Raw genomic sequence first — 27,593 nt, forward strand, 5'->3', positions numbered from 1 at the left:
GACTAGAGGAGGTCGTAACTTGTATTTACGGACCAGCGGTTACGTACGCCTTTCCGGTCCCTCTAGTGGCGGCATACCGCAATTCAGTGGTGCATGTGAGCTTAATAAGTGTGTTGGATGGGACGGCGCTGAACTGGTGTCGACAAGAGGTGCTGAGGGCACGGATGAGTAATACAGTGCTCTTTGGGAAGGTGGAAGATCCCGAGTTGGTAGTGTTTAACTTCCGGGGGCAACTGCAATGCAGGATGGGGGGAAAACGTGAAGGCCCCATTGAGGCTTATCCCAACTTCTAGAACCTGAATCCCCTAACGGCGAACGGACAAGAGATCCTGAGAATCCCCGCATGGAAGAAGAGCTTCGAGTTGGTAAAAAGGGAGCTAGAGGCGACACTAGAGAAGGGAATCTTGCCCGCAACCATTCCTGAGTTTCCAGCAGTCATGACCCTGGGGATGAATAACTCCCTGGTGGTCCCATCCCTGTTCGCAAGAGCTACGGTAGAGAGGCAGCAAGGGGAGTTCACCGATGGCTGGGACCCCCTGTTCATTGGTTATACAGCAGCGGTCTACTTCCACACTTGTGATATAAAAATAAACTCATGGACGACTCAAGCGAAGAAAATGAGAGGCTCATTGCCTCCGAAATTCGAGGTGCGGGAGATATTGAGAACGCTCGATCAGGCGATTTTGGAGAACATGTTACCGATATGGGATGATGGCAGGATGATCGTAGAAGAAGGACACATCGCGCTAAAGGACGAGATGAAGTTTGCCACAAGAAAGTACCGGGCGCCTTACGGATTAGAACAGGGGGAAATGAGACAAGAAGGGAAAGAGCTGGATGCGGCAGGCTTGTTATATGTGGCTCTGACGGAATACAAAAAGCAAGACCCAGTGACACCCTCACCCCTATCAGTAGGCACCCCTGGGGATAAGAGAAGCGGTCCCGTAGAAGACCGATTTAGGAAGATACTTGAGAGGAGGCGAGCCGAGTCAGAAGAAGAAAGCATGGATGAAACTCTCAGTGAGACAGGAGAGGAAATGGAGGTGTGGAACACGCCTGAGCCGAAAACAGCTGAGGAGGATTTCACTGCCCAAGAATTACTGCAGGACCTGAGCGGAGACGACTGGGCGGACACTGCCACGCCACCTCTGACCTCATCCCCTCGTAAAAACCTGGATTTACCATTGACGAGCGAGACTTCCAACATGGGTATGATACTCTTGAGTACGGAAGAGAGCAAGAAAAAAATCTTTGAGGGAAACAAGACCATATTTCTAGAGACTCTGGATGAGAAGGCTTGGCGGGAGTTCCTGGGTGAATTTAATCAAGAGACCAAGAGTGAGACCACGTTAGATGACTTCAAGGAAGAACTGTGGAACACAGTGGTCAAGTTAGGGGAACCTGTCTTGATAGGCACCGGGTTGGACGAAAAAGCAAGGAAAGAGCTGCTGAGCGAGATGGTCAAGTTGAGAGAGACGCGAAAAAAGACCAGAGATGACGAATGTAAATACAGCTCTACTCTGAAACAAAAAACTGACGATAAAATAGTTGAGGGTGTAAGGGGGGATAAGGTTAAAGCTAGTAATATAATTAAAAATACTAATATTCTTAAGGCTGGAGCAGGGGGGAGGCAAGAGTTAGAAGGGTTGGACGGAGACAAAGAGGTCGAATCAGTAATGATAGCGGCAACGCCCCCAAGTAGAGATGTGAAGGCTCGCAAGAGAAAGAGAGAGGTAGAGGGGTTGAATATTCCTTCGGCGGACACAGTCTCAGAGAAAAACCTGAGAGAGACGGCCCTCATGGTTCTGGCACGATGGAAGACAGCAGCCTACAAGAGTAGCTCGGAGCCAAGGAAATTGTTCGAGGTGGAAAAAGAGATGGAGGTTTCCACAAGTTTGACAACGGAAGAAGACTTCAGACCCCAGAGGACAAATACGAAGAGGGGTTTGACGAGTCGACAGACATGAGAAGTGGACGTCGGCAAGGAATGGATCTCAAGTGAACATCAGGCCACCGGGAAACAGGTCACTAGTGATACTCTTGAGAAGAGCAAAACGAGGAACACCTCCCGGCCGTGGTGGGTGGCTCTGGAGACATTGAAGGAGCTGAGAGACTGCCTAAAGAAACTCGATCATGGAGTGTCTCGCAAGCGACGCAATTGGGCTACCCAGCAGAAGGCTGAGATCAAAAAGTTAGAATTGGGGAGCCAACTGAAACGAACTTGGCAGAACTTATTACGGGACCATTTTGAAGAAGCGATGAGGACACCCTCATCTGCGTTGCCGTTGATGGCGAATCCTTTCGTTAGAACAGCGGGACAGCTGATGTTCGCGTGGAGCCTGGTGGGAATAGAGCTGGAGACGTTGACCTAGCATGACAAGTTGAAACTAGGTGGCAAAACTCTGGAAGTTTATCATATACTGATGCAATATGTCGCCAGGGATAATTCAGGCTTGAATCGGGCAAGGAGAAAAGATACTACTTGTTTCTTGAGGTGGATAATGTCGGTGATGACCGACAGTACCATCCAAGCGTGTCAGCAGAGAGCAATCGGAAGTAAGACAGTGGAAAGGAGAATCTCAGCGGTCATCTTGAAAGTGTACCAGAGTACTGGAATAAAAAAGGAGGATGGTTTCTGGCAGTCTCTAGAGAGTCACACAAAGCTAGATGAGATACGGAGGTTTTATATCAAGAAGTTTGAGGAGGGACATGACGTACACCGTATCTTGGCCTCGTCAGGGGAGTACTCGAGACCCAACAAGAAGGGAGAATATCAGTACGTGTCTGGAGTGATGGGGATAGCGTACAACCCCTTCTTGGACTCGGAAACCGGAAGGGCTCACAGGAACCACGAGGTGACGGAGCTACTAAAGTTTTGGACGGAAAAGATAATAGAGATAGACACAGTGGAAAGAGAGAGACCGAGCTTGGGCTTGATTCTCGAGAAAACACCAGAGGTGATAAAAGTGCCGCGCTCAAGTAAAAGAGTCGAATTGAAAATGGGTTATGGGAACGACATGTTGGTAAAGAACTTGGGAGAGGTTTGGAAATTGCTGAGACCCTCCTGGTGCCCACATCCCCACGCAAGCCTGATTGAGGAGTTCACAACAGTGAGTATAGTGCATAAGCTGATCTTCCCTCAGATGAGGGAGTCAGGCGAAGCAACGAGTAAACTAGGGTCGGCGAAAAAGATGGAGCCGGGTAGTTGTCTTGATCTGACGTGTGGGAGCGGTGAGCACACTTGTGATGGACGATCATGCGTCAGGATACAGTCCATTCAAAAAGAAGACCTAGTCACTTGGTTTGAAGACATCACAGAAAGGGAAAAAAATGAAGTACAGATAGTAGCTGAGTGTTACGCGAATACCACCGTGAACATAGCAACAGCTCTTGGATTCGTCTCAAGGATGTGCAGTCTCCAGTCACTGGAGAGGCTAGAGTCTGAACGCTATTTGGTGACCGCGTTGAGCGTGGAGTCATGATCTGGGGTGTTGCAGGTAACCCAGAAACACATCAGAGGCTGGAAAGTCGGACTTGAAGCGGAAATGGGATGCCTATGGTCTGCCATTAAATTAAGTCCCTAGTGGGGTCAGTGATGGCCAACCTATGCCGCAGCCACTACCCATTGCACATGGCGATGGTGGAGGTATCCAGCCAGAGGGTATTAATAGACAAAGCTTTCTCGGTGCCCAAGTGTGTAAGATTGGCTCGAATGTCGCATCACTCACACAGGCTATTGAGAAAAATCCGGGGAACGGTGCCGAGAGAGCAGAGGGACGACTTGAGGGAAATCTGGGGGGAAGAACTTTTGGGTTTGGAAATTGAGAACACGAGTGACCACGAGAGACAAAACGTGATCGGGAAACCGATGAGTAGTGCTCCAAACCTGGAGGAGAACGATGCGATATATGAGAAAATGATGGAGCTTGAACCTCTACTAGAAGCTTCGGGAGAGCGCAATCTTCGGAGCATTGATATCACACATGGTGAATGCCCATGCCATTGACTGGCACAAACGGTGTGGTATCCGGATCACGCAAACCTCTGCCTAATATGGGATGTGGAAGAAATTCGGTCGATAGGATTACCAGATCACAGGCAAAAGGTGACGCTCTTGGTGGTAAGCACGATGCTGGCTTTTCGAACGGCAGAGTCGATATACGCCATGGATTACAGCAGGAGACTTGAGTTGTTTGAGACTGCATGCAAGGTATTCGCCATACCAATGGAAGTCAGGCACGTGAGGAGTCGCATAAGGTTCCTCCCGTGGTTTCGAGCGACGTTGACATCTTGGCTGTACAAGGTGACGAAAGATCACATGAAGAAATACCAAAAGGAAGATCGAAAGTTCCTGGCCGAGATATGACCGGAAGCCTTCAAAAGACCTCTGCTGACCCATCGAATTGCGATCTGACCCATGCGAAATGGGGTGGAAAGGAGTTGGTCGGGTGTCTAGAGATAATACTAAGGCGAGAGAGTCGATATTGGAAGAAGAGTTGGCGAAGATTGTGAGCCTGAGTCTGCACAAATCCTTCTGCTTGAACCGGGAGTCTAGAGTGAAGAGTTTGCCCAACCAAGCAAATAGGTTGCAGGAGCAGAGGGAATGGATGCGGTCTTATTCTTATGAACAACTGAAGGCTTGGGAGGAGATCGTAATTAGCTCCGATGATGAAGAGGTACTGTTGAAACAGATTGCGGTGTCAAATACGTCTGGCCTTGCACCTCGAAGGCAAAGAACGCGAGATGAGCAGGTGGCTCAGTGGGAATTCTAGAGTCTTGAGTCTTGAGAGGGAAGGAAAGAGGCTCGAGGGTGAACTGGCATGAAATCTGGGTTCACGAAAAAAAAAATTTAACGAATGAGATATTGTTATTAATATGCTATATCTATTATATGAATCAAAATGTTGCATGACAATTTCCTGATCAAATGGGACAGAAGAAATTTTAAATCAGTAGCTTGCAAAGCGGAAATCTAAGGTGCAGGTGTATGCAAATTTTGATTGCTGTTTAGCGATAGTGTGAAAATTTTACATGGTTGTGAATTTTGGGGTGTAGAGAAACTTAAGTCTGCTGCAAACTTCTGTAAATGACCACTGGCACTGTATCTTGAGCTACACTCAGAATTCTGGGGATTTACTGGCAGACGGCAACACGCGATGAGGACATCAATCTTGAGTCCGGGGAGTATGTGCCAGTCGGTCATATTTGGAAGTTTGACCTTGAGCACTGCGGAGTAAGCATAATTTTGGGGTCAATTGGAAATTTTCAAAAATTTGAATTGAGCCTGTCATGCTCAATTTTCTCGCAAAAACTGAAAATCTCAGAAATACAAGAAGAGAACGACCGAAAAAAAAACGCGGGAAAGTGGTCAATTTCAGCAGCGGGAAATTGCTATTCGCAATTTCCGACATCTAAATAATACGAGAGTAGAGCAGTCCTATCTTGATACAGAAAACAAAGAAAACCGAAATTCAGTTGGACCGGAGTGAACCTTCACTGGAAAGATGGACAACCGATGTGTCCCAAGTGTCCAGTACCAAAACTTCATTCTTGAGATAAAACTTGTTCGATTAGAACTTATTCAATCAAACTTATTCTCAAGTTGCTTAATAATTTAGTTACCTCTAATTATCGAGTGTGCTGGTATGTAAGTACCCAAATTAATTTTCTTGAGTGTGTTTTATGATTGTTATGTTGAGATAAGGCGAGTTTTAGTTTGATCCATCTGAAATGGATCAAAGTTCCACTGTCTAATAAAAATTAACTGTACGGAGTGTTCCGACCCTGTTTTTAACGGCGTTCGTGTATTTTGGGTATTTTGAGACCTAGGTATGGGGACGTTCTTATTTTCTAGAGTGATGGGGGATTTTGGTAGTGGCCTTTAAGCTGTAATGGGTTTTAGTCTCATGTCGCAAATGAACCGAATTGGCTCCGACCGTTTTGAGGTAGAAAAATACAAGAGATAGTGTCGCTGACTCTTGAGCCAATGGTTATAGGGCCTATTCTTTTTTTTCTTAAGCCTCATATGTGACTGAAGTAGGCGACTGTTACATATAACCATTGGCTCAAGAGCCAGGGACACTAGTTCGGTTGTTCTGTTCTTATATTTCTGAGGTTTTCAGTTGTCGCGAGAAAGTTGAGCTTGACATGTTTAATTCGAGTTTTTTTTAAAAATTCCATTTCACCCCAAAAACACGTTGTTCGTATTGCTCAAAGTCAAATTTCCAAGTATAACCGACTGGCACAACTTTTACTAACTCTCCTAGTCCAAACTTATATCTAGCATCTGTTGTGATGGCATCCATTTCTTGTTCTACGGTATGATTTTCTTAAACTAATTTTCTTGCAAATATATCTACAAACTCTTCGGCTATCTTGACACCGCTGTTTTTCCTCAAAGGCTTCTCAAACATTTCGCCTTGTAAAAAAAACAGTTTGCGAAGTGCTTCACATGCCCAGGCTACATGCCTGTAAACTCCAGCGGCCTGGCGCATCGCAGTATCACCATGACGATTTCAGCTATAATCGCTGCACCTCCCATTTTTAAACAGCTATGTAACAGTCGCCTGCTTAAGTCACATATGAGGTTGAGAAAAATAGGCCTTTTAACCCCTGGCTCAAGATTTAGGGACACAACTTCTGGTGTTTGACCTCAAGCAGTCGGAGCCAAATCGGTTCACTTGCGTCATGAGACTACAAACCGTGTTACAGCTTAAAGGCTGCTACCAAATTACCCCCACTTGTTCTACTATCAAATTACCCCCACTTTAAAAATAAGATTGCCCCCATGCTCAGGTCTCAAAATACCCAAAACACAAACATGCGGTTAAAAACAAGGTCGAACCTTAGTTATACCGTTAGTTTTCATTACCCAGTGGACCTTTGATCCATTTCAGATGGATCAACCTAAACACTCTAATAAATTCAACATAACAATATAATACACACTCAAGAGATTTAAATTGGGTACTTACATAGCGACACGACCTCTAGAATTGAGTAACTAAATTATATAAAGCAACTCTAAAATTGATTTGGTAATCAAGTATAACTCAGATGTTTGAACTAAATTAATTTAGCTCAAGACACAAGTTTTCTATTTGAACCATTGGGCAGCTTCAGCTGTCCACCCTTCCAATAAATGTTCACTCCGGTACAATTGATTGTTCTTCTATCTCTCTTCCAGCAATTTCGTCTTCATATCAGGAAAAAGACAACTCTACTCTCGTCGCACAATCCCAGTGATTTTGCGAACAGGAATTTTACCCTAGTATATGACAGCAACTTTCCCGCTATTTTACTCGATTCTTCTAATTGTTATTTTCTCGTACTTTCAGTTGTCGCGAGAAACATGAGCATGACAGTCTCGATTCAATTTTTTGAAAAGTTTATTCTCTCCCCAAAATCCAGATTAAACGTTCAGCTCAAGGTCAAACTTCCAAATATGACCGACTCGCTCACTACCGACACACACCAATGCAACCCCCAACCCTATATACAACAACGCTCTCCCATCTCCATCCTCACCCTTCCTGTACCTCTCGCAAAACTCAAGAGAACCTTCGACTATAGAACCCTTAAAAACACAAGAAGCATGGCCAAATGTAACATTCACCTGGAAATACATACCGACGGAAAAAAAGCTGATTTCTAAAACGACTGGCTACAGACTGGGCACAGCTTCACATGCTTTTTACCGTCTCTGCCAAAGCCAGTTCAAGGTGTGGTCCATTAACATTGGGTTGAGAAAATCATTACTATTTGAGGTTATCGGCCAAACCGCGCAAAATAACTTAGTGTTATTAAAAACAGTGAGCTCATGGCTAGGTCTCAGAACCCCCAGACCACGAGGTCACTCCTAAAAACAGGCGTACTACTTTATCATCACCTTACTAGTGTTTTTTTTTTCAAAAGATAAAATCATCATATTCATTGAAGATGGATCAACTCTCTACCTCAACTCCTAGCTTCTCATACTCTGAAAAACAATTTTTTATTAAATTAATCAACTCGGGACTTTCCTGTAAGTGACATTCAACCAGAAAGACGCCAAAATGCATGGCAACATCGAAATGTTATAGGAGCATCCGAGTGTGAAAGTTGGCACTTTCAATGAATGAACAGAGCTAATCGTGCAATTTGAAGAATTAGGAAGAGTCAATTTGAATTGACGAATTAATTTTTAAAGTTTTTTTGAAAATAAATACACGTCACGACCTTGAACTTTTGCGAACACTGAAAACCGCAAAAACCAGAACAGACAAATTTTTGCTAGAAAACAGCAACATTGACTCTCGAAAGTGAAGAAAAGATGAATCATATTGAGATTACAGTAAAGGCTATCCGAATTGTAACGATTGTAGCTGTACAATTGTTACCGAACAATTCCCGAGAATTCAGAAGGGTATCGGGAGGATTTTACCACCCTTCCAGAAGGACGAAAAGACCGCTCTTCGTCCGGATTTAAGAATCCGGAGGGTCTCCGGAAGAAAATTGACCTTTATTTTAGCAAATTTTAGCTTCCGGATATGTCCTGAAATGAAATAAATAACATCAAAACTCGTTTTCAGATAATGAGAAGCTAGGAGTTGAAGTAAAGGGTTGATCCGTCTCCGATGCATATGATGATTTTTATCTACTGTACAAAAACAAAAGTAATACAATAAATAAGTAGTAGCCCTGTTTTTAGGAGTGACCTCGTGATACTGAGACCCAGCCATGAGCTCACTATTTTGCATGCAACTAAGTTAATCTGCGAGTTCTGGCCGATAGCCCCAAAACAGTAATGATTTTGTCGACCCGATGTTAGAGGACCACACATAGAACTGATTTTGGTATAGACGGTCGTGATGCTGTGATTATGAGGCTGTGATTATACGCTGGCCAGTCGTTTCATAACCTAGCTTCATTTTCCGTCGATATGTACTTCCGGGCGAATTTTACATATATGTTTTTATGGCGCTCCTGGGTGGTCTTCTTTTAACATCAGGATCAGCAGATCCATTAACGAGCACTGCGCGCCATGCGAATGCTCCAAATAAGGCCCACAGTACAGGGCCGGAAGTGTTGTTCGAAACGCGGAAGCTTTCCAGAATCCCATATTTAGTTTTTTAACCTTGTTAAGACCGAAAATTCACGTATCGTGAAGTGTGGGGTATTCGCGGTACCGTTGTTCCCTGAGCGGTATATGACCAAAAACACTTAAAGAAAGATAGACAAGAAACCAAACAAAAAGTAGTATAGTACCCAAGAAAAAACCAAAAACATAAAAAAGAATCGGAAAAACCAAAATCCATAAAAACAATAAAATCAGTAGAAATCATCCCCCCAGAAGAGATGTGATCCGACTCTCCCGTTGGTCGTTGTTAGATATATTGTTAATACAGGCATTTATATCAAATAGGATTTTTACGATCAAAATTTTGGCCCCTTTCTAATGCCTGTACTGTAGTGTTGTTTGAGCATTTCAGAACGTAAATGCTAATTTGCGCTCAATCTGGAAGGGTCTTCGGAAAACAGCGGAAGACTGATCTGGCAAGCAAAGCAAAGTGCAGCAGTTACGGTCTCAAGGACAACAAAAAACGACTGTTGGGTATCGTTAACAAGTTTTGTATCACTTTTGGTATAGAATTTAAGATAACTTTGGGGGGCTCGACATGGACTGCACTGTAGTGACCCTCCACCGAGTTGCGAATTATCGAGTTAAGCACCTTTTTTCGGATATTGAACAAACCCGGAGGGGTATAATTTTTTAAATATCACTATTTGTATTGCCAGTATTAATACTCCTGTATCAATTTTTATTGAAAAACATAGCAAACAGACCGGTTTTTAGGGTCAAAAAAGTGATATTTTGATCCACCCACAAAATGCGATTTTTGAGATATCGATATTTTTTGAAACGGAAAAAAGCGCTAAATTAGTGAGTTACATAGTAAAGACACTAAAATAACTAGTGGAACCGGTTAAAATTAGTTCGGACGTGGTTGGAACTAATTGGGTGCCAAAGTCAGAAACTTCGTGATTTTTATGGAACGAAACGCTACAAAATAAGAAAATTTTTCAAAAATTTTGATACAGGGCGAAAAAAAATTGTTTTTTCGGACAACATACGCTATTGAATCGACAGGTTTTAAAACCCGTTTGCTTTGCCAATAACCTTCCTGGTCCCGGTGAAATCCAACTTAGCGTGTTTGTTTTAGTGGATTCATCAATCTGGAGGAAAAGTGTTTTCCGTGATCGATCAATTTATCGAGAGCATTGAATCATGCTCTCATAAACGAGAAATGAGTCTTCAACCACCACAAACTCACTCATAAGCCCAAATCAAATTCCTACGGGTTAGATCAGGAAAAGAAAACAGGATTTAAAAACGCATGGAGTGAAGATGGAATAGGATTGGAATGGAAAATTGTAGTAAATAAGACTTGCAAGAACAATTATCTTCACAAAACAAAATTTTTTGAACTCATTAAAAATTAGATATTCAAATCTAAAATTTTTCTCAGTAGAGAAGCACAACAAAAGATGTATTTTGCGGATGTGCAGACAAAAAATCAACGTCTTGGGTAAAATTTTGAAGAAGATATTCGAGCTGTTGGGCTAGCAAAGCGAAGGTCATGAGAGGAACATCTCGGGCAGGCACAACCTCCCAAATTAGGGCAGCGAGAAAAAAAGTTTTCACGACCAGTGATCACACGATCCATCAGACACCCGATGAGATCCAGTTCAGACTTTTATCCTCACCCACTTTTCAAAGTTTTAGTCGTCATGTTACCCACGATCCTAAAATTACACTATTTCATGTTCAGCTTTTGTTTCTAAATTAAAAAACGACCAGATATCCAAAAACAAACATCAAATACTCAACATCCACAAATGCTTAGACATTGCAGACATTGCTACCCGAAAAGCGCAAAACAAAAAGGAGGCCTGGTGTAGTAGCAAAGACTTTCGAAACGCTTTTACCCAACTAAATTTTTGTACAAAAAACAGTATACAGTGAAATTTGAGTATAATCGTTGTTGACATAAATGTGAAATCAAATTGTTTAATAATATTTTATGGAAAGCAAGACATTGCAAACAAGTTTCAATGGACTTACTTTCAGATAAGTAAATCGCCGACATTTTATTCGACTCGAAGTCAATCTCGACGAATAAAAAGCGATTGTTGTAATTGTTTTAAAAACTTTGGACATGGTGCTAAATTATGCGCGTTTTTCTAAAAAAAGAAAACAGTATAGCTTGGATTCAAAATTTTGGAAAGGTTATTTCACCCATTAATCAATGGAATCAACGTAATACAAAAATCACAAACATCACGGACAAAGGCAATTTGCTTCAAAGTTTTTAAACAACCATTGATCGAAGTGCTTGGTACTTGAAATTCGAATTAAAACTATTCAGAGTGGTCACTCGGGCTTCTGATTGGGCTTCGTAGTTACCTGCGCGGATCGGAATTTGCATTAATAACAAATCAACTAACCTGTCAACCAACCCCAAGAATAAGACTATGTGTAGCTGTTTGACCCGCAGGCTTAACAGATTACTTCAAACTTCACATTTACCCGGCAACCCGAGTCGAGTTTTTTCACCTAATTTGAAACAAGATTTGAGCGATTTGAGCGGTTCATTTAGACGATAACGCTCAAAATCTTGCTTCAAAATGAGCGGTTTGAGCGGTTTTTGAACGGTTTATCTAAAAAAAAACGCTCAAAAACCGCGCAAGATTTGAACGGTTTTGAGCGGATTATCCAAAAAATCGCTCAAAAACCGTTCAAATCTTGCGCAGTTTTTTAGATAAACCGCTCAAAACCGTTCAAATCTGGCGCGGTTTTTGAGCGGTTTTTTTTTAGATAAACCGCTCAAACCGCTCATTTTGAAGCAAGGTTTTGAGCGTAATTGTCTAAAAAAACCGCTCAAACCGCTCAAATCTTGTTTCAAACTAGGTGAAAATTCTCAACTGGAGTCTACTTTAAAGACTGAAATTTACTGACTTTTTATCTAAATTGTCATACGGAAAAGCTTTATCCCCGTGCAATTCGACGACAAAATTATAGTGGCTTCAGTCAAAAAATTGAAATTTTATCAAATAATTTATTTAAGCTATTGTGAATAGCAACTTTGTAAAAAGTCCATCGGTAACTTGAATTTTATTTGCAATTTTTTTTTCAATTTTATTGATCAAGAGCCTTATAAAAATTTATAGTGCAATTTTGTATGGGAACTTAATGCTGCAGTGTTGATTTTTATATTGCGGTCACCAAAAGTTTGCTACACAATCCAAATCCGAACCGATTCATGTCCATCAAAATTATTTCCAGTAGATACTTTTCGTTTTAAATACAAATAATTTCGATAGCTTTTATACTTTGACATCCAAAGAACATATACAAAAAAATAGTTTTTGAATAGTTTTTTTTACATTAACAACCGAAGAATTTTCTCTGGAAAATTACAAGTTAGCCTCAATATCTTGATTTCGTTTCCCACTACAACTGAAAACTCACTAATGAACCCAATCAGCGGAAAACGTCATTGCGCGAAACTTCTCGAGCAATGACGTTACTTGGCTCTTTTAGCTCCGCCTGAATTCCAGAAAACCATTGCTCGAGAAAATAACTTCTAATCTTGACGAGAAAAGACAAAAATTATGGCGGTCATAATTTGGCGACCATTGCACATTCATGGGCTGTTATAACAAACTTTGCTTTTTGCCACAAATTTACATGCAAGGATTGACCTTCTTTTTCTGAGCACAGTATTGTAGCATCGGTTGCAATCAGAGGGGTTTTCAATCAATTCTTCACATTATCCATCCGGAATAAGATTTTTGACCAAATATATTTGGTGGCCATACATTCAATGGGAGTTGATCCATCATGGCCAATCAAGCTCACAGTGTGTACAGGCTGTTAGGAATCTTAAAAATTGTATTGACTTTTTACCAATTTTCTTTCGCAAAAAAAATGTAAACATTACCCTTATTTCCAGTTATAAATTTCTCACAAAATTTTTGTCATTTTAAGTGTTTTCTTAGAAAAATTCAAAAAGACCGCGGGTCATGCTTTTTATCTTCAAGATTTAGTCAGAATACCAACTTAGAGTGAATATGCTGTAATATTGGAGATCAATTATCAAATTGATTTGTAAAAAGACTTGCATATACGCTAAAAACCAAAACTTTTATATCTCTGCTTGAGAGAAAACAATTCAGTTCTTGAGATTTTGAAAACAACCGCAAAACGCCGAGCTCAAAAATGGAAAACTCGCCCGGAAAACAGTTGCTTGGAAAATAAACTACTCTGCCATTAGGATTGGGGTTCAAGAGAAAACTTCGATTTAGGGCATGTCAACGGCTGAACCTTGACAATCTCCAACCATTTAAGACAACAGGTAAAATAAGTTTATACGATTTAAGTTATGCTATTGTAAGCTTTTAAGCAATTAAAATAAGACTACTCGCTCGCTTTATTCGCTCGAAATAATACGAAAGACTTGATTTTGCGTTGCAAACAAAAAAAATAAATACAAAGTTCCTCCCCATTTTCCCATTTTCAATGGTCGGCACAAAAACCAAATACCGATTGGACGTGCAATTCCAATCGGCTCTCTTCCCAAACCATGCCAAGCAAAATTTTTCACTATCACTCCATTCAACGACTTTGTGAAGATCACGTAAAATCACGTCGTTCCATCCATCAATCGTCTAACTCTGATATAAAAGTTACAGGACTCAAACCGTCACAGGTCCCGGAGGTCATTGTTCTAGAAAACCCTTCTGTCACCAATACTAACTCCGGGACTGAACTCTTAAGATAATTGGGCGCATCAAAGGAACCTAACACGAGATGTAAGCTTCCCCTGAGAAAACCATTTACAGTGGAGGCCACTCAAAAAAAGTTCAGCCGACCCCAATAAAATGTGAAAACTCCATGTTTTTACAGAGAAAAAAGATTCAAAAACAAAGTTTCCAACAACAAAACGGGGAGCCCAACGGTCATTTATCTAATACACAGCCCGACAAAAATTTCTTTCTGGCTCAGTTGCCATTCCCAGTCTCCGTTGGACTTCCGTACTCCAATTACACTAGAGAACCCGCCAATAACACAAGTGTCATTCGGAAGCCCTATGTCACCCGTGCGTTAAATTCCAGAAAAATCACCAATACCGAAACAGACACACGATACTCCAATAAAGCAAGACCCGACGAATAATCAATTTGAAAAATTAGAAGACAACGGAAAAAGCAATGTTTTGTATGTCGTAGAAACTGAGGCCATGGAAAATTTAGACTAAGTCCTCAATTTTTTTTCATAATTGATTTTTTCTCTTAAAACCCTCTGTTTATTTCAACCTTTCTTCTAAGTTCGAAACTTTTCTTTAGTGATAGAAAATTACCCCATTTTGTAAATTGTGTAACACTAATTTTACGTAGGTGGTCAGAAATTACATAGGAATTTGCTCATAGGTACTTTAATTCATCACCCTGTACGTATTTCATCAATGTATATAGTCATAAATTTCAGGATACGATCATGTCTACTCTGGACATAAATCTCGTAAGATTTTGTGTAGTTTGTGACTTGTTTGTTTCCACGTTGAACATGGAAATATTTGTGTGTGATCATCTACCCACATATAATACGTCAACGTTTTTCCCGTTAAGGAAGTTTGTGATTTGTGTTGCAATTATTTTCATTTTTATGTGACATCTGGTATTGATTAGATACCAGTCAGAAAATTTCTGAGCTTTGATGGCAGGTCCGCGGCTCAAGATTGTATTTTTATGGTTAGAGCGTGTGGATCAAGATTTAGCATTTTCAGATTCTTAAGACCACAATATGGTATAATCAGATCATGTGAACCAGAAAATGCTGTGATCAGACCGCGTGGACTGCGGAAATCCACTTTAGACCGTGTGGGCAAAGGAACTGGGTTTCAGATTGTGTTAACGAAAAAAAATCCGGATTCAGACCGTGTGGACCACAGAATTTCGGAACAAGACCATGTCACCCTGTGGATCATTTCATCTTGTTTCAAACCAAAGAGTCCGATAAAAACTCGTGTACACAAAAAACGCCTGTTCGGACTATGAGAACAGTAAAACTGCGAGGAAGTCAAAACCTGGTTTCAAAATTATGAAATAACAAATTCTGGGTTCAGACTGCGGAAACAAAAAAAATTGACTGTAGATTTCAGAAGTTTCTATTCTGTTTGTATGTGAGCTTTTTTTATAAACATGTATATTCAGACTTGGCAGGTTTATGTTCAGACTTTGTAGACTTAAGTTCAGACTTTGCAGACTTATGTTTGGACTTTGCAGACTTTGACTTGCGTTGCCATTATGCATTTTCGGTCCCAACGCAGATCGATTCAGACTTATAAAATCTGAACATAAAACCACGACATCAACCCGGGTTGTCCTCTCACAGTTTGAAATATTTAACAGCAGACATTTTATTTCAAACTGGGAACTACGTTTTTTATCTTGTAACTTTATAACTGTACATGTGTACATACTTAGTTGAAGAATTAGAATAATTTATTAAGGAGGTCAGTTTAACATCAGTTTTGAAGTTTTTCTATTCGAGTTTGCTGTTTGTCACTTACTTGATTTGAAGAATCATAAAAACGAATTACGCATAACAACAATGATGACGTTTTCCACCAACTCATGAAGCCCATTATTTTATACTTGGCGCATGTTTACAAATTGAAAATTTTTCTCAAACTGATTCAAATATCAATCTAACCAAAGTTCATCTGGTTCATAATGACAACATTTCAATTATGCGCATTAAGCTGCATGAGCCGAAAAAAAGCTGGACAAGCGCTTGCGTCAGAACTGTCTTAGTACGTTTCAGCTTTTTAAAATTAAATAACCAAGCTGGAATGCAAGACAAAGGCTTCAATGTTTATCATAACCAAAAAACTGGCTTAGTGCTGATTTAAAACTGATAAACTTCAGTCAAACCAGATATTGTATAAAATAACTAATAATACTATTGTAGAAACGAATATTTTTGACGACAATTTGAGAGAGATAAAATATCAGTCTAAGATCAGACTAGACGCAGTTCAAGACATTTGGGACCAGCAATGGAAGGATACAGTTACAATCAGGTAAACTTTGGCTTAGATAAGATTTAACTTATTTTTTAGCTTTGAAATTTAAAAAGAAACTCAGTTTGAAATTTAAAAAGAAACTCAGTGTGTTTCTTCTCCCCCGTCCCCGTCCCTATCCAATTCTGAGAAGAAAGTTTAAAATTGAAGCAAACAATTATTGGCTAATTTGGCGCATTTTTGCAGCTTTTTTGACCAAAAATTTGTGTTTTTTCTCCCCCTCTCCCTCGAATCCCGTGTAAATTGGTGCCTAAGCCTATTTTAGCAATATTATAAGTCTCATTGACCAAAATTAGTTGTCTTGAAAAAGTACCAACGGAGGAGCCTTTTCTTGGTTAGAAAGTGTTCAGCTCTTCAATTAGCATTGCCGTACATGCCATGATTAAGAACGACATGTTTTTGGTAGTTTTTAAGGGTTGGCGATTTGATGCTTCACCCTTTGAAATGATAACGGGCCATGAACCAACATTGAACCTTCAAATGAGAGTAGGATAGGATACCTTCACAGCTAAAACGTCAATGCTCACCTAACCTAGTATATTTCAGGACCAAATATACAGCGTCAAACTGCCTTTGATTAAAACAGAGTTTAACCCAGTGGTTCTTTGCCTCTCAATTCTCTCAATTGCAGCGCTGGTTTGTTCATGCGTTCTACTCGACAATCTCGTGCCAGAGGAGTATTCGGACGCTCTGGAATGGGTTGCCGAAATATGGACCTGGTTCCATGTCAGCTCTCGCGATGTCATGATAATATTCATCGCCTATATCTTCTTCGGTCGATTTAAAAACGTTCGGCTAGCTGATAACCAAGATGAAAAGCCAGAGTTTTCAACCATGACTATGTTTGCAATGGCGCTTGTCGCAGGGGTCAGTTCGCAGATGTTCTACTATGCGGTCAGTGACCCCATATCTCACTATGACCCAAAAGATGGGTCGAATAGGTACTTGGCCGACCCCCATATTGCAGACAACACTCTAGCTCAGATGGCGATCAAGTTGACCTTTTTTCATTACGGTGAGAGAAAGTTATGGCCATTGGTTTCCATTTTTTTTAAATTTCCCATTGAGAACACTTTGCATTTTTATTGGTGCTCTGACTGATGTCTTCAACCAGATTAAAAACAAAATCAATCTTCAAGTCATTTTTTGTCGCAAAAAATTACCAGAAAAAATCCTCCTTATCTTGTTTTTTGATTATGAAGATCACAAAATTCTGCGTCTCTTACTTTTAATTATTCCCCCTCCCCTCCCCTCCCCTCCCCACACAGTCAACTTTGCTCTTCACAGTGTATCTACTTTGTTGGAAGGGCTATTTGATGGAAAAAAAAACAAACCATTATTTTTTGTGATGCATTTCAGGTGTTCATGCTTGGGTTGTATTCTGTTTGTTCGGTCTCACTCTCTCCCTCCTCGCCCACAGAGAGGGTCTCCCTCTGACTCTCCGCTCCTGCTTCTACCCCCTGGTGGGTAAATCTGTTCACACCTGGCTGGGGGATGTTGTGGACACTGTGGCTGTGGTCATTGTCTTCCTCAACTTTGTCTTCCAAGTTGTCTTCTCTGCTCGACACATGTACTCTGGACTGTATCTCATGGATCTTCTCACTGACGAGCTTCCCCAGAACAAAGACTGGATTGAGGTAGTTCTTCGATTTCTAATCATAAAAATGATAGCCGGTTGCTGTGCAAGTTGCGCAGAATCTCCATCCGATCATATTTTTGAAAAAAAAAACACATTTCAATTCAATGTCGTTTTTTTATGAGCGTGGTTTGATGAGATTAACTGAAAGCCTAAAATATAAGCAAATTCGACACTCTTCATGAACTTGGCAAGATGGACAACAGTTTAAAAAAATTTGAAAAACTTTGAAAATTTTTTTGCTCATTTTTTGCTTTTTTGAATGCGCTAAAGAACTTCGAACACTAATTTGATTAGGTTAAAATTAAACTTTCAGGTCTCGAATAGGCTTATCCTTCTTAAAAAAAAACAATTATGCGTCTGTTATGCGTCTTGCTCGAAATAAGACTGCAAAATCAAAAATTTCAAATCGGGTTGTCTCGATACTGAGAAGTTTTTTTTTGAAATTTGTAAAACTTATTCGAATCACAAATAAAAGGGCTTCAAGATGATATATCATTCAACCTTGTCCGATTATTATTTGGGGTATCTGATTTTAGAAGGAAAACAAAAAAAAATTGAAAAAAAAATAAAAAAACACATCCGAATAAAAAGTTCCCCCCATTTTAAACGGAGGAAACAAAAAACTGTTTCCAGTATCCACTTTTTTTTTAGAAATAATCATCCTAACAGAACCCAGTCTTGGAGATTGTCATCAGCATGATTTTTTTAGTAACAATTTATTTTTGTCGATCATGCCTAATCCAAAAATTATCTACGCGATCGTGTAGTTCTCGAATCACACCACCCCTAAAAAGGACACTAATTAGACGGAAATTTAAAAAAGTTTTTTCTGTTTTTTATGAATATGGTCAGAACATTCTGTCGGAACATACTGTCGGAACCAGGCTTCATCAGATTTTTTAATGATATTGTTATTGTGCCTCTGTGTAATTATTACACTACATGCAGTTATCTGTTGATTTTTTCGGAACAAAGACTAAGTTTTCTGTTCTCATATTTCGGCAACGATTACGGATCGAGGTTTCACTTGAACTCTGGACCGCGATGGGATGATGGACTTGTGACGCATTTTTTGAGTAAAAATGTCTTTAGTGAAAATATTTGAGTGGAAAATGAACTGAAGTCCAGTTTGACGGCTCTCACTGGACTGAATGTATTTACGAGTAAAGTTTCCAGTTTTTTGTTTTTGTTCTGCTCATATTTCAATGTTCATACTGTTTAGCTCTCAATAATTTGGACAGTCGTCGGATGTTCTGCCTTGATTTCGCTGTTCGGAGTCAAGTACGGCCTGTCCAAATTCACCTTCATTGCGCTCACGGCTGGCGCTTCTCTGGTCGTAGTCGTCTTCTTGCTCGACAACTCCTGGTTCCTTCTGAACCTCTTCGTTCAATCACTTGGCAACTATCTCAACTGGTTGCTGCAACTGGGATTCCATACAGATGCCTTTGAACAGCTCAGTGCAAGTGCTGGTGCCAGTGAACGGCAGAGAGCTCTAGGCGCTGGACAGACAGATGGACCGGAAGACTGGTTTGAGAACAACACGTTCGTCTTCTGGAGCTGGTGGCTCACTTGGGCGCCATTTGTCGGTTAGTTACCTGGCAAAATTTTTGTTTGCCATTTTATCAAACAACTACAACTAATATACATGAAAAACCAGTTGCTGTGAAAGTATCAAAGAATTTTCCGACCATATTCATAAAAATAAAAGAAATTGTTAAAACTTTTCTTCAAACTAGTGTCGTTTTTAGTGGGTGATCTGATTTGAGAATTATACAATCGCGTATGAAATTTTAAAAATTGGCTGATTGACACTATTTGTCTCCCAAAAAAAAACAAAAAAATGAAAAAAAAACTTGAAATTTTTTTTTCCAATTTTTTGCACAATATTTCTATTTTAAAAAACTTTTTTGCAAAACAAGCGCTATTTGAATCATCCAAAACTATTTTTTTTAATTGTAAAACTAACAATTTCATCCTAAAAGTTAAAACGAAGTTAAAAGTTTAAAAAAACTGTAAATTTCAACATAACGAGCGTTACTCGATCGCGTTACTCGATCGCGTTACTCGCTCGAAATTAGACAAAATCTCAAAATTTTCATATTCATTCATATCGGTTTTTCTCAAGACTGGGATAACACTTTGAAATTTTTTTACTGTCGTTTGAGTCATGAAGGAAAAAGCTTTAATATGATATAATACTTGGCCACCTCCGATGATTATGCCTGATTTTGCTAGGAAAACAAAAAAAAAGAAAAAAGAAAAAACTAAAACACCCGAATACCACGTTCCTCCCTATTTTCAATAGTCAAAACAATAACATTAATGAAGAAGACAAAGTAAGAAAAGAAAATAATAAGAGTAGATGAGAGCTGCGCAAGAAGCACAGAATGCTCAAATCGCGCAGTCATATTTGCCGAAAAAAACCGTAAATATGGAAAAAAATGTCAATTGTTTATTTTTGTATTGTACATGTGCTTGAATTAAGAAACTCGTGACAAGAGAGGCTTAAAAGGACCCTAAGAGGGTAGGGGAGAAGACGCCCATTAGAGTTCTAGCTGAGATTTTCAGAATTTAAGTTTAAAATGGAATATTATATGGCTTATTTAATGATGTCTACTTCTTAGGTATACTTCTCGCAAGAGTGTCCAAAGGACGAACAGTGCGAGAGTTCATAACCTACTCTTTCATTGCTCCGGTTGCTGCCGTCTTAGTCGGAATCTCAGTTCTCGGAGGAGCTGCAATCGCATCCGAACGTCTGGCCCATTCATCCTCCTACTGCTGTTCCGAAAACTGGGACTCTGCCGCTCTCTCGAATCCGGCTACGCTAACCGCCTTGTCCCCTCTGGCTTTCACAACTGCCAATGCAGCACCTCTTTGTCAAGCGGCGACTTGCAACACGTGCTCATTAGCAACACTGACTAAATATATAAACTTGGGCTCGACTTTTGCTGTATTCATTCCTAACTTGCGGGAATCGGATCTCGCGGGATCTGCGGAAAACATTGCGGATGGGTTTGATTACATTCAAAACACCCGAGGACCTTCACCCGAAGACAGTCGTCGGGATGTTGCGTTGCTCTCTTGCTATTCGGCTGACAAACGAATGATTGCCCTTTTAAGGACATATTTCGAGCTAGACGAAGCCCTACATGGTCTTTCACTCTTCGCGATGTTTGCATTTGCAGTTGTCAGTTTATCTTTTGTCGGTTATGTAATCAGCACGATTATTGCAGCTGGAAAGTACGAGCCCTCTCGCGGCATGAGCGTGATTTGGTTGATTTTGATTGGCGGAACAAGTACGGCGTTGGTTACGATTGAAGGCGATTACACAATATCTGATATTGCAAATGTATCGTATGTGCTAAGCTTCCCAATGTCGATTTTGTCGGCGGTCATGATGATCGCTTTGTATCGCGCGTTACGCGTCACAACTGGTGAAGTTGACCACAAGTCGGCTACATGGCGTGTCGGCTTTCTCGATTTCTGCACAGTTGCAAAAGTGGATCCAATTATGGGTTGGTTCCTAAACATTTTCACTGGACCTTATAACTCCTCCAAAGCCTACTGTGTTGTTCGGAACCTTAACAACAACCTTGCGTTGGTGATTTCGGCTTTTTTGTACCTTCTGCTTAGTGGCGCATCAGCTTTGAACGCTCTGCGTTATTACATTGATGGTCTGTGGGCATTCGGATGGCTCTGCTACCTGATATTCGTGGTTGTGTTGGCAGTCCAAAGGTCGCGGGTTCGATCCCATCTCGACTACTATGGAAGCGGATTGGAGGACTTTTTTGCGTGTCTTTTCTCCTACCCGAGTGTGAGCCATCAGATGGAGCTGGAGTTGAAAAACGGACTGAGTTCTCACACTGGGGGAGTTCTGACTAATTACAGGTAGAATTATGCCTTGATTGCTTTTTAATTTTGTTTGTCTCACAGACTCCTATATTTGAATTTAATATGTTCAATTGCTCAAAAATTTTGACTACCAAATTTTTTCAATTAAAATTTTTCTAATATTTACGTTCTTGTGTAAATCATTCAAAAAGCCTATATATTCATCACAATGGTGTTATGGTATTGTTATCTAATTTTTGCGCTCTTACATTTTCGAAATTACTCAGGAAGCCAAAAATTTTCCAAGAAAAAGTGCAATCAATTTTTTTATTGAACTATTACATTTTTGTATAAAATGATCCAGACTGCTAAAAATAACATAAATGTGCGTCATTTTTTCTTAATCATGTAAAAAAATATATAACTGTTAAATCTTCAGAGAAGCAACAATTGATACAATCGACAGCTCGAAGACCCAACGACAAGCACCGAGGCGCAGCAACCGAGTGGAGCCGGCAGCCGAACCACCACGAGAGCCAACTCCCCCAGCCCCAGTGCCGAGACAAGTGACCCCTCCGACTCCAGTGGCCTTGTTGCCCCCCGCCCAAAATGAAGCACCACCGAGGTAGTGTGTACAATCCATTACTATGCACCAAAAAGACCACTTTGTATTTCACCTTAATATCACTTGAAGAAAAATGAAAAAAGCTTTCAAATTCTTAAAGTTTTCTTTTAAAAAATAATTTAGATGCCTTCATGCCATCATCTGTTTCAAGCCATCATCTGTAGCCATCAAAAGTAGACATGAAATTTATAATTTCAATATTCGAGTCAAAAGTTGCATCAATTGTATCCATTGTTTCAGAGAGGTGGACGCAAACTTGCGGAGAGGACAGGGCAACTGGGCAAACTTCGCCTGATGAAATTGGACACAAAAACACGTTCCAGAATTTTATCCAAAAAAATATATTTGATATAAACCTAATAACTTAGCTGTAGAAATTCTGCTGATGTAACCATTCTTTCTGACCAAGGTACTGTTTCTGACGAATGGAAAACTTCCGGGAATCTACTTATTAGTTTCAGTTTAACTTTCAATTCTAATTTTCTAATTGTGCTGAAATAAACTAAAAGACAACGAGAATTGAGGTTATTGCGTTGCTAGACAACATCCGGATCGAGGGCAAACATCCGATATGTCAAACATCCGAAATGTCAAACATCCGATTTTAACCAATAATTACGTGGTGAAATGAATGAAATTTTAGGACCAAGTGAACAATCTCCCCCCTAAAACAACCAGGGGGGAGATTGCCCACTTCGCAAACAGTTATAAATTTCAGCCAATCAGAGTTGAGCATAGCATATGTCAAACTGTCATTGTGAAACATCTTGCCAACTGCTTTAGACAAAGAATACTGAAATCGAAGTTGGTAAATTTACAACCGACAGAAATAAAATTCCAACAGAACGGGCTTTTAAAAGCAGACATGCTCAAAATATGTCTGTTGGTTAACAAACGTACAGTTTTGGATATGACCACCAATTTTAGCCATCCTGTGAACAAAAATGTTTAAGGAAAAAAGTCGACTAACGGTATTAAATGGATTGGTTTCAGAATAGAGTAAGCATAGAAAAAATACACGACAGAAGTTGCGCCTAAGATAAATAATCTAATCACCGCACCGCGCAAACAGAAGCTCTGACTGACTAAAAGAACATAGATTTTCATGAAACAAGCAAACTCGAAGATACCATGATTCGATCCTCAACCAGCATTGAAAATGTTGATCAACAATCCGATACCGAAAAAAAAACGCATCAAAGTTTTCGATGCCGCTTGCCTTTTCTAAAACAAATCTTCACCTCAACGTCCGAATTTTCAAATCAGAGCAAATTGTACCATTTTCAGCACTTGTCATTGTGTAAATTAACTTTTTTTCAATAGAAAGAACAGAAGTTTTCACAGAACTTGAAATTAAAAAAACTAATGGCTGGATAAAAGTTTACAAGAAAAAACAAGGATAGCCGGTTACTGTGCAAGAAGCACAGAATTTCCAAACACCTTTTTTTAATAAATATATATCAAATCAGGGTAGTTTTTTTCCGCATGATATGATAAAAGGATCTCAACAAAACTCTAGAGAATAGGCATTTTCGACAGTCTTGGTAAATTACGCAAAATTACGTAAAATAATTTTTGTAGAAAACTGACTAGAAAAACGAAAAAAACTTTGCTCGAGTAAAATTAAATTTTTAAGGCTTAAACAAGGCTATTGTAAGCTTTTTAGCCAATTTCTTCGCACGAATAAAGACGAAAAATCAAAAATTTCAAACTGGTTTTTCTCAACACTGCGATAATTTTTTCAAAGTTTTCTAACGTTGTTCGAATGACGAGTGAAAGAGCAAAAATTTTATATACCTGTCAACTGTTTCTATGATGCTTTGTGGTAGCTAAAATTCCATGGAAAGCAAAAAAAATACACCTGAACACAAAGTTCCTCCTCATTTTTCAACCATTCAAAACAATTATTGCAACCAGAGGCACCTACATTCATTTCCAGCACTGCTGAACATAATTAGGCATGGATGCCAGGAAAGAGTGAAAACAGTTTTTTACCTACAGTAACATCGTTTGGCAGTTTGTTATTTCGTCACTCTTACACTGCCTCAAAAGTTCAATCAAAATTTAGACAAATCAAAAGGGCACTAAAATTTCCAAAACTGCATAGATATGGGGACGACAGAAAACAAAGTTTTTAAGCAGAGAGATTTAGAGGTAACTGCTAAACCCATTACGGAGAATGAGCAGACTCAAAATTTTTTTATGTGAGTATTCTCATAATGGAGAGACCGAATAATGGAAAACTTTCTAACGGAAAATTCAAAATAAGATGTAGAATACTATAGCGTGTGAAAATGAAACATAACGTGTATACATATAAAGGAACATTACGTGAAGATATACTATAGATGTCTCATTCGTTAAAATATACTATAAATTTTACTTTTGTTTATTTTTATTTTAAATCGGTTTCAGGATTTTGCAATGCCCGACTTCGATTTCCCAATGTTTGAAAATTCACGCTTTTAACTTTTTTCAAATCGTCGTTTTTACTTTTACTTGCTTATTTTTATTCGCTTTTTTTAAACTTGTCGCTTTTTTTTGAAGGTTTTGAATACTCAATTCAGATTGGCTGAAATTTACAGAAAATAGTTTTCCAACGCTGGTTCTTTCATGAGGCAAGGAGCATTGCCTTTTGCTACCCTACACTGTCCTGCCTTGCCCAACGCTGCACTGCTCCTCATGTCCTGCCTTGCCCAAAGCTGTTCGGTCTGGCCTTGCGCTGCCCTACCCTTGCTTGAGATACCCTCCATCTCCTTGCTTTGTACTAACCTACCTTGCTTTACGCCGAACCTCTCTACTCTTTCTTGGCCTCCATGCCTTGCACTGTCTGGCTTTGCCCTAAGCTGCACTGCCGTGCCTTATGCTGCCCTGTTTTCGTTGCGCTGCCCTGCTTTTCCTTTGCGCTGCCCTGCTATGTTACTTTGTTTATCCTGTTTCTCCTTTCTCCTTGCCCTGTACTGCACGGCCTTGCCTTGCCGTGCCATGCCCTGCCATGCCTTTTGCTGCCCTGCCTCTTCTTTCTCTGAGCTACTCTGCCTTGCCCTACACTGAAACTACTTTCTCTGTTTTGGCCCCCTTGACTTGCGCTGCACTGCCTTACTCTGTCCGTTCTTGCCTTGCGCTCAAAAATACAAGACAATCTGCCTAAATAATTGAAATTGACCTAAACTAAACTTCTTTAGAGCTGAGACTCGGAGAGCAAAGATAACGAGGTCGTATAGATTGGCTTGCGCTTCCGCCCTGCCCCCATTACCTAGCACTACTCTAGTGGCTTTACGATGCCCTGATTTGCCTGACGCTTCCCTGCCTTTCGCTGTCAACGCTTTCTGTCCTGCACCACTTTGCTTTGTGCTGTCCTGAAGTGCTTTACGCTGTCCTGCATTGCCTTTTGCTGCCCTGCCCATCCTTGCTATCGGCTACTCTGCCTTGCCGTATGCTGAGTCTCCTTGCACTACCCTGCCTTGATATCTCCCCCCTTGCCTTACGTTCAAAATTCGAGACAACTTGTCTAAATATTTAAGTTTGATCAAAAGACAGACATTCAGTTCCGATTTATTCAGAGTTCTGATTGAAAAATGCGTCTAGGATATTTATGTTTTTCGCTTAAAAATTGTCCCCAAAAATCATGCGTCCAGAGAGTTTTTGGCGTTTTTAGCAATAGATACAGAAACGAAATTGCACTTTGCAAAAGCAAGCAAATAATGGTTTAAAAAAGGCAAGTAACGAAAAAAAAAACAGGAGACTTTGAAAGATAAAACGAATTAACCGGCTACGGGATTCAAAATACTGAACTCTAAAAAAATTGTAGCAATTATCTTCACAGTTGTGCCACGTCGCCCTCTCGAACATCAAAAACGCAATTTTGAATCGAGTAAAATCGAGTTGAAAAGCTTGTGGTATAAAAAAATTCGTTTTGTTTTTTGCCCTTCAAACGACACGAAATAAGCTGACTAAGGCAAAAACATAAACAAATGACTGCCAATTTTCAAAAAAAAGTTCCATCCTCAGAAATTAGACCGTCAAAAATTAAGCAAACAAACGAAAAGACAATGATTTTCATACATATTGAAAAACCAACCTCTGATCGGAACTCGAAACTCTGATACGCTTTCAATTGCTAACAGATTTGCAAGAAAACTGTTAACGGGAAAAACAGTTTTTCTTTCGATTACAAGATGATTGTTCTGGCATCTGCAATGCAACCCATTTGCAATGCAACACAAGCATACTATGGCAGCTGGTCGAAAAAGCGACAAAACCTACCATGTCGAAAAAAAATGACAAACAACACAAATACTTTAAAACTAGTACATCTATTTAAAAACATAGAGTATACAAGACTAAAGGACAAATTAACACTAAATTGAACACCAAAGAGTAGAAACCATTTATGAAATGGCCAAAAAACCAGAATAAAAGCAGGCCAACAACACCAGATTTTATCAACTCTTAACGATAACAAAAAGCAATTTTCGCAGATCTAAAAAACACTATTGCTGACGCTACCGAGCGCGTTTAAACAAAACCATATTGCTTTGATTTATCATAACTTTCTTAAAGCACTGATTTTTTTTTATAAAACTAAATGATTATAATTGATAAGTTTGTCCTCTCAATTCTTTTTGCTCCAGCTTCTTAAACGTTTGAAAAAAGTAATTGTTTTAGTTTAAAAATCAGAAGCTAATAACTTGCTAAACTCTTTTTTGGGGAGATGGAACATTATGATAATCAAACCAAGGTTGATTTAAGCTAGATATTATACTTCTGGTGGATCATGGGATGCGAGAAGAAAAAATTGACACTTTCTCAAATTTTTTCTAGTTTCACTTATTCTATTTTTTTCTAATTTTCTCTAGAAAAAAGGATAACTGTACAAAAAAAAGTGGGGTTATTAAAATACATTACGAGGCCAAACTGTGCCTTCTGTGCACTGTAAGCGGCTTCCGAAACAAGCAAGAATCAGATTTGTCCCGGAATCCGCAAAACTGCTATATTTCTTTGATCTTGTCTGCTGTTTTTGGATTCCACGGAAAATAGCTAAAACACTGTATTGCTCAAAATTGCTCCAAAAACAAGCAACTCCGCGGAATCCGCAACAAATGTGTGGAATCCGGAACAAATTTCTGGAATCCATGAACAAATATTAATATATGTGTATAGTAAGCTGTCGCGGAACCCGCAGCAGTAGGTGGAATCCGAAAATTGTAAGCGGAATCCGCAAATTGTAAGCGGATTCCACAAATTGTAAGCGGAATCCGCAAATTGTAAGCAGATTCCGCATAAAATTGCGGAATCCATTTACAGTTGCGGAATCCGCTTACATTTGCGGAATCCGGAGAAACAACTTATATTTGCTCGTTGCGGAATC

The 27,593-nt window shown here is 39.8% G+C and overlaps 2 protein-coding genes across 2 annotated transcripts in view; both read left to right on the forward strand.

Moving 5' to 3' along the window:
* Positions 1 to 27,593, forward strand: part of LOC134854596 (neuronal calcium sensor 1-like) — a 393,660-nt gene that overhangs the window by 250,651 nt on the left and 115,416 nt on the right. The gene's annotated exons all lie outside the window — the stretch shown is intronic.
* On the forward strand, positions 15,845 to 22,712 carry LOC134854392 (uncharacterized). The gene is made up of 7 exons (XM_063870623.1): positions 15,845 to 16,127; positions 16,674 to 17,142; positions 17,487 to 17,764; positions 18,989 to 19,352; positions 20,391 to 21,654; positions 22,037 to 22,222; positions 22,463 to 22,712. Exons 1-7 carry the CDS (start codon positions 16,104 to 16,106, stop codon positions 22,515 to 22,517), a joined length of 2,640 nt encoding a protein of 879 aa, XP_063726693.1. The 5' UTR covers positions 15,845 to 16,103; the 3' UTR covers positions 22,518 to 22,712.

This window comes from Symsagittifera roscoffensis, chromosome 9 (assembly GCF_963678635.1).
Source record: "Symsagittifera roscoffensis chromosome 9, txSymRosc1.1, whole genome shotgun sequence".
NCBI lineage: Eukaryota > Metazoa > Xenacoelomorpha > Acoela > Convolutidae > Symsagittifera > Symsagittifera roscoffensis.

Bases quoted from the DNA above. Each gene is read 5' to 3' on its own strand.
- LOC134854392 (XM_063870623.1), top strand. From the start codon at position 16,104: ATGGAAGGATACAGTTACAATCAG. The intron at 16,128-16,673 runs GTAAACTTTGGC...AGTATATTTCAG, and splicing joins AAGGATACAGTTACAATCAG to GACCAAATATACAGCGTCAA. The intron at 17,765-18,988 runs GTAGTTCTTCGA...CATACTGTTTAG, and splicing joins AGAACAAAGACTGGATTGAG to CTCTCAATAATTTGGACAGT.